This window comes from Falco cherrug, chromosome 8 (genome assembly GCF_023634085.1).
Source record: "Falco cherrug isolate bFalChe1 chromosome 8, bFalChe1.pri, whole genome shotgun sequence".
Lineage (NCBI taxonomy): Eukaryota > Metazoa > Chordata > Aves > Falconiformes > Falconidae > Falco > Falco cherrug.
The window spans coordinates 10,515,989-10,534,455 of NC_073704.1; the positions used below are offsets into that span (position 1 = coordinate 10,515,989).

At 42.4% G+C, this 18,467-nt stretch overlaps 1 protein-coding gene across 3 annotated transcripts in view; it reads left to right on the plus strand.

Moving 5' to 3' along the window:
• Nucleotides 1–18,467, plus strand: part of ERBB4 (erb-b2 receptor tyrosine kinase 4) — a 638,535-nt gene that overhangs the window by 328,674 nt on the left and 291,394 nt on the right. For all 3 annotated transcript variants that reach the window (XM_055719363.1, XM_055719360.1, XM_055719361.1), the window contains exon 3: nt 1,819–2,005. In XM_055719363.1, the coding sequence (XP_055575338.1) occupies nt 1,819–2,005 (187 nt within the window). The remainder of the gene's footprint in view (nt 1–1,818; nt 2,006–18,467) is intronic.

Here is an 18,467-nt window from a genome sequence, read left to right on the forward strand (position 1 = left end):
TTCTGATTATAATGGAATCAGTGTCCTGGGGTATAATGCAGTTCTACATTTAATATTGAGCTACTGAACCGTACTTCTCAACGCAGCTCAACTCACTGGGCTCTCATCAAAGTCCTGTAATGACACTGTGCTCTGTTTAGATGCCAAGCAAGTCTTGAAACAGCTCCAGAGCTCTTTCAGCAGCTTCAGCTGGGTACAGACTTTGACTTTAGAAGGACAGCTACTGCATAGAGTTTGTGGCATATAAATCCTTCTTCATGTATACTGCCACACTTGTTAATAATCTTACGAACCTTTATAAACCTAATTAAAAGGTTCTTGCACACTTACATATTAAATCATGGCAACCAGCTAAGCAAAAGCCTGTCCTTTGTGCTGCAAATTCATGTTGCCTTTCTTTGTTAATGATACGTATGCAATATGTTCAGTTTGATGCCTGCTATTGTTTGCCTGTTTGTTTTTGTTATGGTATTGACTGGAGTCCCCATCATGTTAGTTATAGTCTGTGCATGTTACTCTAAGCAGGATTTTTCTTTATGTGTATTAAGGTATTGACTTTGCCAAAGGGAAAGAAAAAGTGCATGCATCCACTTAAGCACACAAGTAGTTAATCAATTTCTGTCCATTAAATACACATACACACATAAATATATGTGTATACAGTGGTTGCAGGCTGTTGCAGGTATGGAATTAAATGACATTTGAAAGCCATATTTGAGACCCTTTCCAAGATGGAGATCCTGTTTCTGGGAGCAGCTCTGGGCAGGAGCATCACTCAGCCTGTGTGAAGCGCTGCTAAGGATGGTGGGGTTCTATGTGAGTGTTGAAATGACGCTTTTCAAAGGCATTTGCAGATATCTAGGCCTCTTATTTAAATTCCTTAGCATGATGTTTATTTTCTAAAAGAGCAGGCTTTAAAATATTTTTTTTTCTTTCTAAAAACATCTCTGTTCTGTTAATCTTTTTGGACTTTGAAAACCTGTTTCTAGTTACTGGGGTTGGGTTGTTTTTTCTCCTTGCAATCCAGGCAACCAATTCCCGAGTATGAGTGAGAAGGTTAATGAGTAGTTCATCTAAAGCAAAGATTTCAGCCAACCCAAAAATGCAGCAATCATTTTGCTAAAGATTTTGGTTGAAGTCTGGGGTATATAGCATGTATGGTTCCAGTGTTTCCAGATGAAACTTGAAGTTGAATCTTTGTGAATGTTTGGTGATGTATTTCATTTAGAAGTACAAAAAGTGGGTGTTAATACATATGTTCTTTGTCTTTATTTACTGTTCCAAACCTGTCCCCTGTTTCTACCATCTGCTCCTGTTTGATGGTGAGCTCTTCCAGAGATGTCTCTCTTACTCACGTTGTGTTGATTCAGTCTCACCCTGAAATATTCTGTGCAACAATTACTTGCAGACAAACAATCTTACCTGAACTGTGGCATTGCCCCAGCAGATTCTGCTCATGTACTGCCGAGGCCTTTGACCTGCTCTCTGCTTGAAGTTGTGCAAAGTTGTCCTTTTGTGCATCTTTAATACTCTACTGTGAATTTCTGCCAAAGTTTAATAAAATTAGAAGAATGGCTATCTCTTTATTTTCTACTTTTCAAATAAGTATCTCTAATAAACTCAATTAAATAGAAACAGCAATGTGCTTAAAAGCAATAAGTTGAAACAGAGCTTGTTTTCTAAGGTTTTGTGGGTTTGGGGGATTGTTTTTTCCCCTTGGGTACCAGCATCTCGTACTAAAGCATCCACTGTATGAAAAATTCAGAACAACTAAAAATGAACCATTTCTAATGTGTATGTTTCATTTTTGCCTTTCAGTCTATCAGAGAAGTCACAGGCTATGTTTTGGTGGCTTTGAATCAGTTTGAATACCTGCCATTGGAGAACCTGCGCATCGTTCGTGGGACCAAACTCTATGAAGAGCGATATGCTTTGGCGATATTTCTTAACTACAGAAAGGACGGTAACTTTGGACTCAGGGAACTTGGCTTGAAGAACTTGACAGGTAAGTGATGAATTCATTGAAAGATCTAAGTGTGATAAACTGGTTGCAAGACAAAAAGTGAGCTTGTTGAATGTTTGCCCCAATGCCCTCAGTCACTTGCATTCTGCAAATAATGGAGGTACCACAAGAGGCTGGCAGTCTGCACATTGTTTGAGAGCTTTGTCAGTACTTCGTTGTTTTTTTCTGTCCACAGCTGTACTTCTTTCAGTGCTGATCAAAGACAGTGCATGGAAGTCATGCCAAGAATGTATTTGAAACGATAATAGTTGTTGAAAGAGTAGATGAATTTTTTTTCTTAGTTTTGATATAGTAAGCACATTGATTTCCTTGTGATCCTTGGGCATTGCACGTGTGTTGCTTCAGGTGTTATGCATTTTCTGCCAAGTTAGCATCCCCTCTGTCTCTGCTCTTGCTGCTGTCTCTGTCACCATTGATGCTGCACTAGGAGGTGGGGGGAAGGAAAGGTATAGGAGGGAGAGACTGTGTTTGGTGTAGTTAATTTTACAACTCCCTTTTTTTAAGGAAAAATTATATATAATGACATTATATAAGTGCATTATATATAGTGAGAAAAGTGCTTATATTCTTGAGACAAAAATGTAAGTACCGTCCATGGTTTTACATTAATCTGTAAGTTCAGGGCTGGATCATGATGTGGGGTAGATCAACATTTCATTTCTCTCAGCTGAGGATCTACAGTCAGTGATTTGGAGATTAAAAATTGGCTAAATATCATTGGACTGTAACTTAATAAAATGCAGGCAGTGGCAAATTCTTTTTAGGGAGTTCACTGGAAATATTTTATTTATACCTGGTTCCTCATCAGCTATGATCGTTTCTGCCCTAAGCACTGGTGATTGTGAAATGCCCTTATTTCTGCTAGTGGCTAAATGCTGACAGAAGATAACAAACCTGAGCTGGATGTGGAGTTTGAACCTCAGTACAGAGAGGTGAGAGCCTTCTGAAATATATTTAGGCATCCTTCACTCTCTTCACTCTCTGCTTTTTTTTGTGTTTCGGTATTCAGAGCAGCACACAAGTGCTTACAGTTCACTGTTGTTCAAGCCTCCCTGGGCTGTACAGCTAAGCTTTCAAAAACAGGAAGGAAAAGGAGGTTGAAATAATTTACAAAAAAAAAACCACCCAGTTTTGGGTGACTCTTTCTGATGAGGCCCTTCTGGTCATACTTTTAACAATTTTCTTTACTGAGACTGCCATGCTGGTATCAGAGTGCTTCCCAAGATCTCTAAATTCCTGCCATTTACTACTCTTCTCTCTATCAGTGTCACAATTCTATTTTTTCCGCTTCTGTTCCTGTATTTCTTCCCATCTTTCTGATTTAGCGTGTTCATTGTAACTGTCCATGCCTTCACAAAATACAGAGCCATATCATTGGGTAATAATAGCATTATGTGTTCCTTCATATACTTCCTGTGTGTGGATCTTAGAGTGCTTTGTGAAACTGAGGCAGAGAGGTGATGTGAGGCCAAGCCAGAAAAGGACTGGAACCCTTTGCTCTTGGATCTGAGGCTGTTGTTCTGCCAGGAGGTGAGGGCTGTACTTTCTGTGCTTTTTTAGCCATGGCTTCGCAGCTCAGTAAGTTAAAACCCCTTAGTTTGTAGGCTCTGGCTCAAGATTTTCTTGAACCAGCTGCTCTGTGCCAATAGGCACTTCCTCAGAATCCAGAGATTCTCTCTGGAAGCTGATTTTACATGATAGGCACAGCACCAAAACTGCCCAGCAAATAGCTTGACTTTCTTTTCAAGAGATGTAAGAAAACCTCTAGTTTTCTTCTTTCTAGGTAAGTGAACCTCTAGTTCAGCCTCTGAACATTTCCTAACATGAGAACATCACAGCCACTTCATCAGATTTAAGTGTTTACAAAGGCCTCTAATGGGATTATTTGGCTCAAAAAGTATTGATGTATCTTGAAAGAAAAGTGCCCTCATAACACTAGTTTGTGTCCACTGAGCACTTAAAATAGCTTCTGGGTGCTGAATGTGAGCCAGTGTGTGCTTTGAAATACTCTTAATATTTTCTAGATAGCATGTGCCAGAACCTCAGGAGCGTCTTCAAGCAGCTGTTCTTTGACCATTTTGTATATTGGTTAAGATGCACCTGGCTATTTTAACCCACAACCTGCTTCTTGTTGCAACTGCTCTCCCTGGGGCACAGTAATACTTGATTTATTTTCCTAACACATCTTTAGCATTAGTAGCTGCACAAAAATAACTGGTGGATGTGGGAGTTGGTGGTGTTGCAAGGCTGCAATAGATCAGCTGTGTCCAAACCTGTCCTATGTCTACCAACTGCTTCATATTTACATCAGAAACAACCACTGATCTGTTATTAAATTTAAGATGAAACAGATGCTGTGAGCATGCATGCTTCAAGTCCACTGCAGATTTCAAGAGATTGGCTTTGGATGGTGCATCTCTTCCACTTGAATAAAATACAAACATAACTCCTGCCTTGCGTTTGAAGAACTGTCTTTCCAGGGCTTACGCCTTATGTTCTAATTTGTGCAGTGCTAGATGATGGATTCCTGAGGGTATTTCTGCCCAGTACTGCACAATATACAAATACAAACACTACTCCTTGTGTTAAATAAATGAGGAGGCTCTCACCTGCAGATCGTCCTCGGACTTAACCAGAGACAGGGTTTCAGTCTCCTGTGCAGTAGTACCATTGCATTATTTTCAGTGTGTTGTTAACAACTGTGTTTTTATTGCCAGATATGTCTATCAGGTTTTCATATATAAATGTAACTTTAAATACTTGAATTTCCTCCCTTGCCCTATAAAAAAAAAAAATGACAGCTATGAAGGCAGTAAGTTTTATCTCGCACAGAAAACATGATCCAGTTCTCACTTATGATGTCTGTCACCCGAAAGGCAGTTTTGTTTGTGTGGCACAAGCCAGGGCCACATCCTAAAACTGATGTGACACCTGCAAAAAATCTTACCTACAAAGATCTTTTTCTCACTTGCTATAACAACTTAGTCAATGGTTCCACAGAAGCGTCAGAAACAAACAGACATTGAACTAATGAAGTGGCTGCTGCCATCTCAGCTGGACTCATCTCAGCCTGCAGATTCAGCTGCCAGGTAGCCTTAAAGTAAAAAGGAATGTTTGACGTACCGAGCATATTATTCAGCCTGAGATTAGCAGATTAACCCTCGCTGAGGGAGGAGGTATGCCACCTTATTCCATTCATTGCTTGTGAGCTAGTGCAAATCATTCCTGTCTTCCCCAGGTAGCTGGGCAGTCAACCTTAACTTATCCAATGAAAAGGCATAATTATTGTTCACACTTTAAGTGCTCCAAATATAGAGAATACCCGATGGCTGTGTTTCATTACAGCATTTATCTTCATGAGTGGGGAAAGAGGGATAACTCACAAGTGCCAAAACCACTTATGAAGTATCCCGTATTTTCCTCTGAGTGAAGATGAATAAGAGAGAGCTACAGCAAATGATGTATCTTTGACTGGGCAGTGATAACCTCATCTTCCCTACTGGCCTTGAGGACAGAGGCTCCCTTGCATGTGCCTGTGCGACCGTTTAATTCCCTTTAATATATTAGTATAAAATGGACTTAGCAGTGGATTAGTTCAGTAACACAAAAAAGCAGCAAAATCTGTCATTTCTTATTTGCTTGCTTTGCAGGAATGCAGATAAATGATAAACTAAGGTAACTGAGGTTTAAGTGACAAATGCATGTTGTAGCTGAAAGGATTTGGTTAGTGATAGCTAGAGAAATGTAATCTGATGAGCAGGGGAATTGCAGGGAAAGGACCATCATTACTGTGTGTAGAAAGTGATCCATAATATTTTTTTTCTTTTTTTACAGTTTTTTTTACAGGCCTTATTTTTTAATTTTCGATGAAATTTATTTTTATTTGTTATCTAAAACAAAATTTATAAAGTTATATGATCATTTCTGTAACATTTTCTATATCTTCCCCACCCCCCCGAAATGGAAAATGCAAAGGAGTGCTTTGCAGGGGGGTGGAAAGATGGGAAGAATGGCATCTCTTATGTGAAAGGTTGCTTTTCAACCTTTCAGCAGGTTTCTTGGTTTGGTGGTGGTTTGGTTTTTGTTTGTGTTGGGATTTTTTTGTTGGTTTTGTTGTTTGTGGTTTGGTTTTGGTTTTTTTTTACCAGGGCTGCTCATTTACTATTGTTATATTGCAACTCAATCAGGTTCAAGGAAAGGGCATGGGAGGAGTCAAATTTTCTTTCAGTTTTGTTTACTGTGCACATTTGAGACCTACAGATCTTTTGGAAATCTTTAGATACCTGCTCAGGACCTGAGCTCCTTCAGCATGGTGTGACTGCACATAAAGCATTTTTGTTGCAGGGATTAAGGCCACCCTCTTTTTATTGCCTTGATCACAAAGCCCTCAGCCTGTGTCAGTAAGGCCTTTCCTTGGACCACATGCACACTGCATGAGCCATTGCAGAGTTCAGGATGTTTAGCGATGCAAATGCCTGTGTGTGAAACCCAGCCTGAGCAGACGAGACTGGGGTGTGCTGATTGTGGCATATTCCTTAATCGTTGTGACTTCATACTAGTCTGGCAAGCCGGGAAGAAAGCAATATGTATCTTGCCTTAGGCTTTCTATGCAACAGGTGGGCAAGGCATTGCATCTCTAACCTCAGAGAGGTGTTGCTAGGATACATGGAGGAATGAGGAATTTATTTTAAAAAATCCTTTTGGTACCCTCTGTGTGCAGGGCTGCTGCAGGAGTTCTCTGTCCTGTAGAAGAAGCTGCAGTGGCTCAGTGATTGCCCAGGAGTACTCCTTATCCTCAGAGCTGTGCTGACCACAGAGGCGTTTGTATCCCAGCACATTTTTGCTGACCAGCCAGCGAGTAGGAGAAAAGGGAGGAACACCTCGAGCCTGGATGTACTTCCCTTGGGAAATGAAGGCTCTTTTGTGTGGTGGCACAGTGCAGGACCTGCCATGGGTTCCCTTTGCTCACCTTGTCACTATGGAGAGAAAGACTGAGGCTTGTGGCAGCCCACATAATCATAAATGCAAGTATTTGTCTCCTCTCCCCCGGGACACTGTTAGATTATTTCCTGGAAAAAAAATAAATGCCCTATTCCAGCTACTGCTCTCCTCAGACATTATAGGCGTGATTTGACAGCCGGGAGAGCCCAGAGACCTTCTCTGCTGGCAGTCGGCACCTAGCCACCCTGTGCTGAGCATGGAAGCAGTTACTACTGCGGTTTTAGGCTGCTCCCTGCCAGTTGGCATCAGTGCCTGGGAACACTTCCAGGCACTCCTCAGCTTAGGACTGCAGATGTGGCCCCAAGCAATCCCAGATAAGGGACCTGTAGGCTGGAGAGCAACTGCCTCCAGCTAACAGAAAATTGCTCACAGGTGTTATCAAGGCAAATAGGTATATTGTATGTGGCAAGAAATAAATACTGATTTTGAGCCCATGAGATGTATACTTATGAGTTGATCATGTTCAGTAACAAAGGTGGGACATAGTTTTATAAATTTCATATTAAAGATTAGAATTTTGCACAATCTCTCTGAAGGATTTGGATGTGGTTTCGTCATGCAAAGTGGTTTAAATAATATCTGTGATTCTTTGCAACTTGATCAACAATTTATGCTCAGTTCCCTTTACTTCAGAGCACTTTACTGTTTTCAGTTCTGTCTCTAGTGTTAGAAGTGCACAACCTTGTTTGGAATGATTATTGCAAGGAATTAAACAAAAAGCTTATAATAATGATATATTGGTAAATGTTTTTAACTGGAAATTCCAAGAATCCCACGGAAAGTTGTTTGCTGGTGTTCCCTTGCCCCCGATATCTTCACATAAAATATGAAATGCATTGCAAGTGGTCTAAATGTTTATTAAAGTAATACATAGAGCGTTTGATGTGAATCTCCAGTGTCATGCAGCAGAATAATGTCACATCACACAGCTTTTCCTGCAACAAAACAGGGCTTGAAATTATGAGGAGGAGAAACTAGACCAAATCCTTAGCTGGTAGTAAATCGGCTTCCTTGCTTTGACTTCATAATGAACTGAAATTTAAATTGCCCTTTACTTTCTTCATGCTTTAATGTAATTCACACTTTAATTTATAAGTTAACTAGTGCCTAACTCTCAGCTAAGCCCTTTTAAGGATGTTGTGTTCAGGGTGCTCTGTCAGGATTAATACCAGCTAATGATATCTGTCTCGAGGCATATCCACACCATGCAGTGGAGCTCTGTTCAGAGATCCTTGACCTAGCATTGAGCCTAACTACCTTTAGAAATAGTGTTAACCACACCGCTTGGGTCCTGTGCTTGGGCTAAATAACCTGTCAAGGTAGACACAGCGGATCACTCCTGTCTGTCATCTCTGCAAACAGAAGCACTTTGTCCTGGGCTTTCAAGGTCTTAATTTCTGGCTGCTGGGTGAAGAAAGGTAGTGAACTGGAAGGAAGGACTGTGATCCGGGGTAGACAGAGGGAATTCTTCCAACCCTGTGGTAATCTGTGCCTCTGCTGCTTTCTGTTGTGAATCACCACTGCTGCAAGAGCCTATAATGCTTGCCTACTTTAAATAGACTAATTTGAGTGTTTTGTATGAAAAAGCTACTGGGAATCATGTGTGATGTGGAATTCAATTTTTAACACTGAAAAATGTTAAGTTTAAATGTCATTATAAAATACATCCAGGTATGCTGCCATTGTCGTCTGATAATGGCATGTAAAATAATAATGCCATTCATACTCTTTTTCTTGGCAGTTCCTTCTTTTCACCTCTCTGCAGTAGTTCTATCTGTACATTTTTCAATTATGAAGTAAGAAATTCTCCGTGTTCTGGTGTGAAACACCCTTTAGCTTTTTAGAAATATGGGCAATCAAGATAAATCCAGTAATACTGAAGCCTTCTGGTAATGGAGTAGCTTTGCCTGACTTCAGTGACTTGAGAGCTGTAGCAGTACAGGGGTTTCTCTGGCCACATGCTTCGCAGGGAGTTAAACATCTGGACAGAGTAATCCCTCCATTTCAATCACACAGGTCAGGAATGGGTGGCATTTCAAAACATCTAACTGGCAGACAGATCTGTGTTAAGCTACACTGTAACTTAAGTAAAATGCAGTAAGCATTGCAATTGGGGAAAAATCATACCGTTTATAGTGATAGCACTGCTAAAAAAATATATCCCAGCTTCTCACTTGCTTGGAAAGGAAAGAAAGAGCTGGGTTGTACTCCACAGCCCAGGCCAAGTTCTGGTCTTGACTAGGTATTTTAAATTAAAATCCTAGCTACTCCAGTGCTCTATCTTCTTCAGTTCAGGTGAATGAAGCATTAATTTCAATGGGGGTTTTGGTTTTTTGTTGGTTTTTTTTTCCTTCCTTTGTTCCTCTACAGTCTTCTGAATTCATTGATTTTTCTTGTTTCCACCTGGCAGGCTACTGCTGACAAGGAATTTGGTGCTTTTGTAAAATAATTACAAAGTCTGTGTTACATGGGGAATGTAACCTATCAGCACTCCCTAGCAAAAGGCAGATTGCTGAGCAAGATAAGTTCAGTTGCCACAGGATGGGGGGCAATGGAGATGTGAGCCCCTGGTGGGGCAGAAGGACCGTCCCCCAGCTGTGTGGGGCTGCTGCTGTCTAGGGCTCAAAATGGCATGAAACTCGGGGGGTCAGGTGTCACGTTTAGTGCCTTTACTTAAAGACCAGCAAAGGCATTTCATTGGCTTTGCAGCATGTCTGTAAGGCAGCGTGTGTCTACAAGGCAGCGTATACTTACAGACCTGGATTTAAATCCAGATCCAAGAGTGAGCTCCCTTTTCTAGCTTTTCTTGCCAACCGATAGGAGTAAAGCGTCTAGGTTTAGGACACCCTTCATTGCAAGTACAAAAGTCTCACTGGGTTCAAAGAAGGTTGGATCAGACCCCTGGTTTTACATGGTGGAAATAATTAGTGCTCCTAGGATATTTTCATGCCTGTTCATTTTCTTGTCATTTGCTGCTGAGAGAAACTCCCTAAAACCCCTATGTGGAGGGACTGGAGAGGCAATGAACAAAAACCCGTTTCATTTACTACATCTAGCTCCAGGGAAGCCCCTGCAAACAGAGGAGGCAGAAAAGCCCTCCCAAACCTTCAGCACAGAGGAGAGTGTCATGCTGCCTTCACTGTGTGCTGGCTGACAGAGGCAAGCACTCCCACCTTCCACTTGGCCAGCACCATCCCAGGCTGCTTGTTCCTTGCTTGCACACAAACCTGCTTCTTGCAGCATCGCAAGTCTCAGCTTGGCTAGCACTGGGACTAGTCCCATCAAAATCAGCATGGGGTAGTTTTAACTTGGCTGGGTCTGCAGCAGCTTCAAGATGTGTGGCAGTGCAGGGCCAGGAGCGAGCAGCAGTTTGTTATAAGTTTATCTGAATTTAATCACACAAGCTTTGTAGGTTGGGATGTGAAAGGGAAATGCTGCTGTTACAAGGATACATTGTGTGTTGATCTATGAAAAGCTCCAACAGGTTGAACACATACACAGTGCTACACTGACAGGTCCTGTCTGCAATTTCATCAGCACTACTTCTGAATTTGCACACAGATAACAGCAGGTCCTGATGGCAAGCAAGGAGTTTACTGTCAGGAGCCTTCCTTATGTGATTAAGGAAGTAAGAGGGAGCCACAATTAGTTGTTTCTAGAGACCCCTTCTGGCCTGCCTGGTTTGCTACTCGCACCCTGCCCCATGGGAGAGTATGTGATGACAGGGATGCATTCAAGGGCAGCAGTTCTAGGCAGGTGGGCATGCTGTGGTTGTGAAGAATGCTTTATAAACATTGAAACCTGTCCAGCATCCCTGCAAAGCCATGGAGGCAAATGGAGAGATGAGCAGGGAAAGGTAACCTTGAGTGGAACATAAAAATAAAAATGCAGACTTGTAGAAGGGAAATCACTGTGAACAGAGGTGAGGAAGTGGGAAACACCCAAGTATATGCCTCACAATCTGAGGGTGGAGCAGAAGCACTCACCTGAACTGTAACTGCAGATGAAGTAGCAGACAGGCTGTGCAGGCGTATGCCTTGATACAGAACCCTGGAGTTTTCTGGGACTCAAGACTCCCTGGTTGGTCCCACCTAGCTTAGCAAGAGCCTTTTTCCATATGAAATGAACTTTGATTGGTCTGAAGAGACAGTGTGAGGTAATCGGAGCAGGAGGCAGGTAAAGTGTGTGGACACAGAGCTGTCCATTGGCTGTAGGAGCCTTTTGTGCATCACTGGGAAAGTGCCTGCAGGCATGGAGTTGGGGGAACAAAGGTATCAGATGAGGAGAACAGGCTGGAGGCCTTTTTCTTTGATGTTTGGAAATAGCTCAAGGGGCTGTCTTCTCTGAAACCATGTTACCTTGCCTTTGTTTCTTCTCCCCCCCCCCCCCCCCCCCCCCCTTGGTGAAACTTTCATAGATGAGTTTTCATTTCTTTAAGGCTTAGAAGTGAGAGCACATCCATCCATCCAGTCCTCATACAAATGCCATGCTCACGCTGGAGTTTACCTGGGAGCTGGCTTCTGCCTGACAGAAATAGTATAACCAGGTGCTTTGGGTTTGAAACTACAGAGTACCGCTGGTGTGGGGGCACAGAAGGAAAGGCAGTGTCAGACATGTCTGTCTACCATGCTGGAAAGAGGACATGGTGGTGGTGTGTTTTGGGGGGTGGGTTGTGGGTTTTTTGGTCTTGTTTTTTAACTGGTCAGCTCAGCATGCATTCAAATTGATGCTAAAGGCTATGAAAACTCTGGGAGCTGGTTCTATCACAGTGTAGGGGCTGTAGAATCAGTCAGCTTCAAAAACGGCTCTGGGATGTGGGTACCTGAGGGCAGGATGCAGAGGCTGAGTTGACATGAAGAGGTTTAAGATGTTCTTGCCGGGACTATTGCACAGGGTGAAAGAAGCTCTTCTGCTCTGATCTCCTGTATGTAGACTTCAGTTAGAGCTAGTAGTAGATATTTTGAGAACTTTTTTTTAAATTTGAAAGTGTCTGATGGGGAAGCTTCCTGTGAGAAAGGAGCAGTTTGAAGAACAAGGGGAAAGGTGCTGAAATCATCAGACACTATCTTTCACTTAAAAATGAAAATATATGACATGATATTGAACAGCTTTTCAAAGAAACAAATCAAAATAATTTGTGTTAATTGAACAATAATAATTGAATCTGTTTTAGACTGAACTTTCCATCGGATTTCAGTTCACTGAAATATGTAGTTTCAGCTTGTTTACCTGGTTTAGGAAAAGAAACATTTTAAAAAAACCTTTAAAAGTGTTAGAAAGTTGTTTACTGCTCATATTTCATCCCAGCGTCCATCATAAGATACTTGCTTTGTTGTAAAAGTGTGTTCAATGGAAAATAGATATACAGAGAAAGTTGTAAAGGTAAAGTCATCTCTCGGCTGCTGGTTGTGGTACAGGTCTGTCAATATGGCCTGCCATGGGCCACCTGCTTCTGGGCAGGGTAAATTGTCTTTTTTCAGGAGCTGCTTGTTGCCATGTTTGAACTTCACCCAATATACTAGCTTCAGACTACTGTCAATGTCCCTAGCACAGGTGGCAGTCACTTCTGAGATTAAACTGGATGCATTGCCCTGACTTGTGTGCATCTCTGCTAATTTTTAAGCAGTGTGATGAACTCTGGGCTCCCAGTATGTCTCTGGTTCAGAAGTGGAGAACTAAATGCAGGAGCACATTGTGTCTTGGAGTGGTGTCCCTGGTTTACTGTTGTTATAATTTCTTTTATAAAAGCGTGCTGGTTCCCGTTTATAAAGCCAAAACAACGTCACATAAGTGCCCCTGAATTAGTGGCAAGCTTTACAGTGAGCTTTAGGTTATGACTGAGTTCATTCCCTGACTGGAGGGCCCAGTTCAGATCCTACTGAAATTACTCTTTACTAGCTTTGTATGAGAAGCAAATTGGATGTGTAGCCCAGGAGATGGGTTTCTCATCTCTTGTGGAGTTACCTGAATTTCATTTCCATGAAATAGTCATGATTATCCCCCTAATACTTGAATTATTTACAAGCTTCCACAAGTTGAAGATCCATTATCCTGGGTACAGTGTTGCAAGCACTAATAAAAAGTGTAATACAAAAGAGAGGCAACCATTAAAAATAACAAAAAAGTCATAATACAGAAAAAGGAATGACAAATACAGGGAGGATAAAGGCAAAGCACTCTGTCTCATGTGAAGTCAATGGGGAAGCTAGGGTGGACACAGCTGAATGTGTCCTAGGCTGTGGAAGAAAAGACAGTGAAGAAGCCCCCAGGGGTTGATAAAAAAATTTCCCTTGTGTTGAATCGATAGGTACAAGCTATGTTTTGGGAGTTGGACATAGTCCAGCATTGGCAGGACATCCAAAATCTGGCATATCTGGTGCTCTCTGCCAGCCTCACCCAGACCAAGCAGGAGTTCTGTTTTGTTCTGAGATGGTGATACTACACTCCCTAATTTTTTAATTATGCTTTTTCACCTTGAGAAGGAAGCACAGTGTTGGCTCTTTTAGCAGACCAAAGCACTGTTTATTTATTTGTTTAACAGGAGGTGTATGCTACTCTTCAGTTAGATGTCGAAGCCCCGCTACTGAGAGCCAGCTTGGACTAGTGCTGATCGCTCGGGCTGTCAGCATTGCTGTCCCAGCCCCTCCTTGGAGGCTGCATTGGGGAAGCGGCAAAGGCAGTCAAAGGTGGGAGGGATTATTGTTCTGAAATGCTCCAAGTATCAGGACAAATCTCCTTTTCATTTTTTCTTTGCCTACACAGGGTATGTAAGAGTTCTGAAATGATGCTGTTGTGGCTGTATGGCTGTGATTTTCTTTGCTCCTGCTGGGTTAACTATTGTTTGTGGTAGCCGTGCTTCTGGTGGTCACACGTAAGTGCTGATAGAGGCCAGTTCCAGTTGTGCTCTGTAGTGCTGCTCTCAAGTGAAGGTGGCAGTTGCGAAACACTTCAGCAATGGCTTGACCCAGAGCCTCCTCTGCTTTAGAGAATGCCGATCTTTAAGTGAGACTTGATTCCTTAAAAGAAGGTATCAAGCTAAAATATGCACAGGGCAAGCTTGCAAGGGCAGCATCCTGCTCTCTGTGTGTCTGAAGAAGAGCTGAGTGGGGTATTGTAACGGCTGTGACTGCGTTAACAGCTTAATCCCATGGGAAGTATAATTAGCCCTGTGCGAGCCTAGTAAATCATACTACAGGCCCCTTTTCATCCAGGAGTAAGGCTTCTAGATGGTCAGAGCTGAGTGGTTTTGGCTGAATATTCAGAAACATTCAGCTTCCCAAATAAAGATAATAGTTTTGCTAGTTGAGTGATTTATTAATATCTTAGCATGGCCTTAGTTTTAGCCTTTTATTCCTCCCTTTCTAAAAAAAAAAAATCATACTGCAAACCAGCCTTGAAGTTTGGAAAAGTAATCAAAGCTCGGATAAGCAAATTTGACTATACTGATGGGTTAAATGAGCTATGACCTCTGCTGACCTCATTCTGCTCCATTTCCCCTTAAGGCTGGTAGCAGTGGCTGGAAGTAAACATAAATCTGTTAATTTAGCCTCTGGTATAAATAGAAAAAAACGTATGATTGCAATCACAGTTTTGTTAGTGGGCCTATCCAACCCTACTGCTTTGCTTCTGGGGAAGAAGTAGCACTATTGCCTGTGTGCTTCTTTGCTCAGGGGACTTTCCTTCCCACAGTACTTGGATGAGGCAGATTATTGCCTGCTTGTCACAGCAGGAGGGCCAAATGGCGCACTTGCTTCCTGGGCATATATGCTCCAACATCCCTGTTTAATAATTATTCTTCTTCCTTGCATCCTTCCCTGGAGACAGCTGCCCTCTATCTTATTTTGGGTTGGGTGGTTCTGGGAAGAGATTCAATTTGTCTCTATGGAGACAGGTTGTGACAGGTTACCTTACTGTGCCAGCGCTAGGAAAGAAACTATGGGACATGGAAATAATGTCCTGTCATTGAGGAAGGGAGGGCTGGAAGGCACTACCTTCAATCTGGCTGAGTTCAGATAAGCATTATAGCATATTAAATCCTTTTACAACCTTGTCAAAGGCTGGACATGGACTTAAGGAGGGGAGAAGTGATCTGGGCAATTGGAGTGGCAGCTTCCTTCCTGCTTTCCACTGGGATGGGGAGTTTGCATGCTGTGTGGCATACGAACAGCTGCACGGCTGCAGAGGCAGTTCTGGTCAGGCTGCGTCTCCTGGAAAGCACCAGCTTACAACCAGGTAGAGGGGATGTTTGCCTCTGCCTTTACAGGGCCATTTGAAGATGTGCCTGGCTGTTGTTGGTATCCAAACCAAGTCTGAGATCTTCCCATGAGCAGCATGAGAACGCTGCCTGGCTGCTTCTGACTCGGCACACACTTGGCCTCGAAGATGGAAGCTGTGCTGTTTGCAGTGTCTCAGGGGTTACTGGAGAAGGTCGCTGGCACTCTCTCAGCGTTAGCATGTGACTGGTGTTTACGTGCTTTGACATTGAATGTCAGTGGTTTCACTGACCCAGAAATGGGAGGCTTAGGATACGAGGTTCTGCAGTCAGTTTCACATTCAGCTGCTGTGGGATCTGGTGCAGAGACTCAGGGTAGCTTGCTTGGAGATAGAAGGGTCACTCGCTTTCCTCTGTGCTTCCTATCTGGGTAATTAGTGTCATAATCTAGGGTTTAAGGGTAGCCAACAAAGAAACCTTACTTGGGTTTAGAGTAAAATTGCTCCCTAATGCTACTTGTTAAATTGAAACAAACTCCACATGAATGTTCTTTTAAATCCATTTACAAGTGCCTTGTATTGATTTAACCTACTTCAGTAACTCAGATGAGCTAAATTGATGTCTGTGCACTAAGTTAAGTGTATTCACTTGGGATTTCATACCTGCTGGACTGACTTGACTTCAAAACTGGTTTTAGCTAAACCAAAGCAAGCCTTCTGTGAAGAATAGGCCTTTCTTATTTGTTGCTATTTGTTTTTGACCAAGAGCAAAGTGACAACTTGGGGGATAAAGCATCTTTTGCCCTGCTGACTGCAATACCAGGGTGCCCTACTAACCTTGTCCCTAATTTTGACCTTGAAGTGATACTAGCATTGCCTAAATACCTTTCAGTAGCAGCCAGCTTTCTGCAAGGCAGCTGTTTGAAAAAATGTTTAGTTAATCCTTTTGCTCCCAGGTGCACTGTTACCTAGTATCTGGAGAAAGGAAGAGGAACAAAAGGCTTACAGACCTACTTCTCTGCCATTCTGCCTAATGCCCCCCAAGTCAAAAAAGAGCAGTTAAAAGCCCTTAAGCAAACGTTTATTTCTCTTTCCAGACAGTGTCTTTCAGCTTTGGCTGAACTTGGTGTCTCTTTGTGCTATACACCAGAGCTCCTGCAACCACTAAGCTTGACGGGCTCTTTGTATCTCAGCCACCAAGGGCTAATCTTAAACACCCATGCTAATGCCTGTGACCAAATCTCAGCTCCACTGACAGTGTTGAAAGGAACTGAAACCTAACCCATCTTCCTGAGCCTGGACGCTGGGCCTGCAGCTAGGGCCTTGGCTGCCCTTTTAATCCCCATGAAAATAGGATGTAGAAGATAGTTGCAGGTCTGCATGTTACCAAAGGTTCATGAGTTGCTTGTTTATAAATTAGCACTCAATGTTTGAGCTGTGATAACTGGTGATGTATATGCTTTTCACACCTTAAAGGGATTACAAGAATGTGTTTTGCTTTATTTTTGCATAGGATTGCTGCACCTGTTACCAAGGTTTAGATGGTGGGACAGTGTTAAACAGCAACAGCATGATCTCCTGAAAGTATTCTTCCAAGATATTGAACTTTCTCTTACCTGTTGAGAAAACTGTTTCTGCATAGGCATTTCTAAGTTAGGGGCTGTATTCATGCTTTAAGTAATGAGTTTGCAAGTATAAATGTAAACTTTTGTAAATGCTAATGTATAGACCTGAGCCACTATTTTTCTGGAACACAAGGGTCATCAGTTTACAGAGGAGTCGTGTGTAAGCAGCACTTCCCAGTCATAACTCAAACTCGTAGGGGGAGAGTGAAAAGAATACCCCCTGACCTAAATGTCTTGGTGTGAATAAGACAGGAGGCCATCAGTGGACCCAGAGATGTGGTTAAAGCAAACACAGGGAGACAGAGCTGCTTGTTGGGGGCATCAGTTCTGCACATGCATAGTTACCAGGGCAGCTAAGTTTCACTTCTGTGTGAAGGCAAGGAAGACTTGAGGGAAGGATTTGAAAGCGTGAATGAGATAACTTGCTGGACATCCACATCTCTGAGATACAGCACAGAAGGAAGGATAAAAGATGTTTGAAAATGTATCTTGTGTTTGATGAAAGGTGGCATGATACGCTTACTGAAGGTGGGAGAAGGCATAAATAGTGTATGAGAGAATGATAGGCTCTGGAGGATCCTGGAAGTGAGTAAAATTTGCTTTTATTTGATGTGATGAGGAGGCATGAAACAGAGAAGGAAAAGGCATGTTTAGAGTGGTGAGCTAGAGAAGTAGTCACACAGTAGAGTTTGGAAGGAAGCAAGAGAAGGGCAAAATTGATTCTTAAAGGAATGATACTGTTGTCAAGACACAAGAAGACCCTAGAATTTCCTCTAGATTCACTGATAGACAAAAAATGCCATTTTAGGAAGAGAGAACAGAGGTGGTGTCAACTGTCATATGGAGTGAGGCTGCGTAGAAGAGGTGAAAGGAGAAAGGACTCCAGATGGCAGGAGTTGTTGGCAGCACTGGCCACAGTGGCTGGGGCTGAAAAAGCAAGGGCAGAGTGTGCATGGGAGAGGAGGCACAGTTTGTTCTGTGACAAACATTTGTGGAATATCTAGCCTGGCACTTAGAAATGTATTGTCTAGGTCTAATCTGCAACCACAGTCTATAGGTCTCTCTCCACATGCTTAGTAGCTCCTGGTTTTGTTGTTGGTTTTTTTTTCAGTAACTGTGGATGCAGAGTTATTGGGGAGGATTGTCCAGCCTCGCCTGCTATCAGAGTCTGTGCTTTCTTATGTCAACAAATTGTCATGTTCACAGATGTCACTAGGAAACAAATACTGGCTTTTGTAGCACAGACCCATTTATGATGAGGCATACATATCCCGGAAGGGAGAGTTTCAATAAATGCACAAGGAAGCTGCAGCAGCTGAAGTTTATATTGTGTTTTTCTTGCAATCACACTTGGTGTATTATCTAAAGGGATCTGCGAGTGAGATGGTAAAACAGGGCTTTTTTTAATTACACATACCCAGCAAACTGATAAGGCAAACAAAGCAGGAAACCAAATAACACAGGCGTGAGCCACTTCAAAATAATAGTGTAGCAAGAACAATAGGGGAGTAATTCACAGCTCCCTAAGATTTATTTTTTTTTTCAGTTCAGAGGGGGTGAGCTAGCAAGCTGCTATTGACTGTTTTCCTTTCATGTTTTCCACCTGT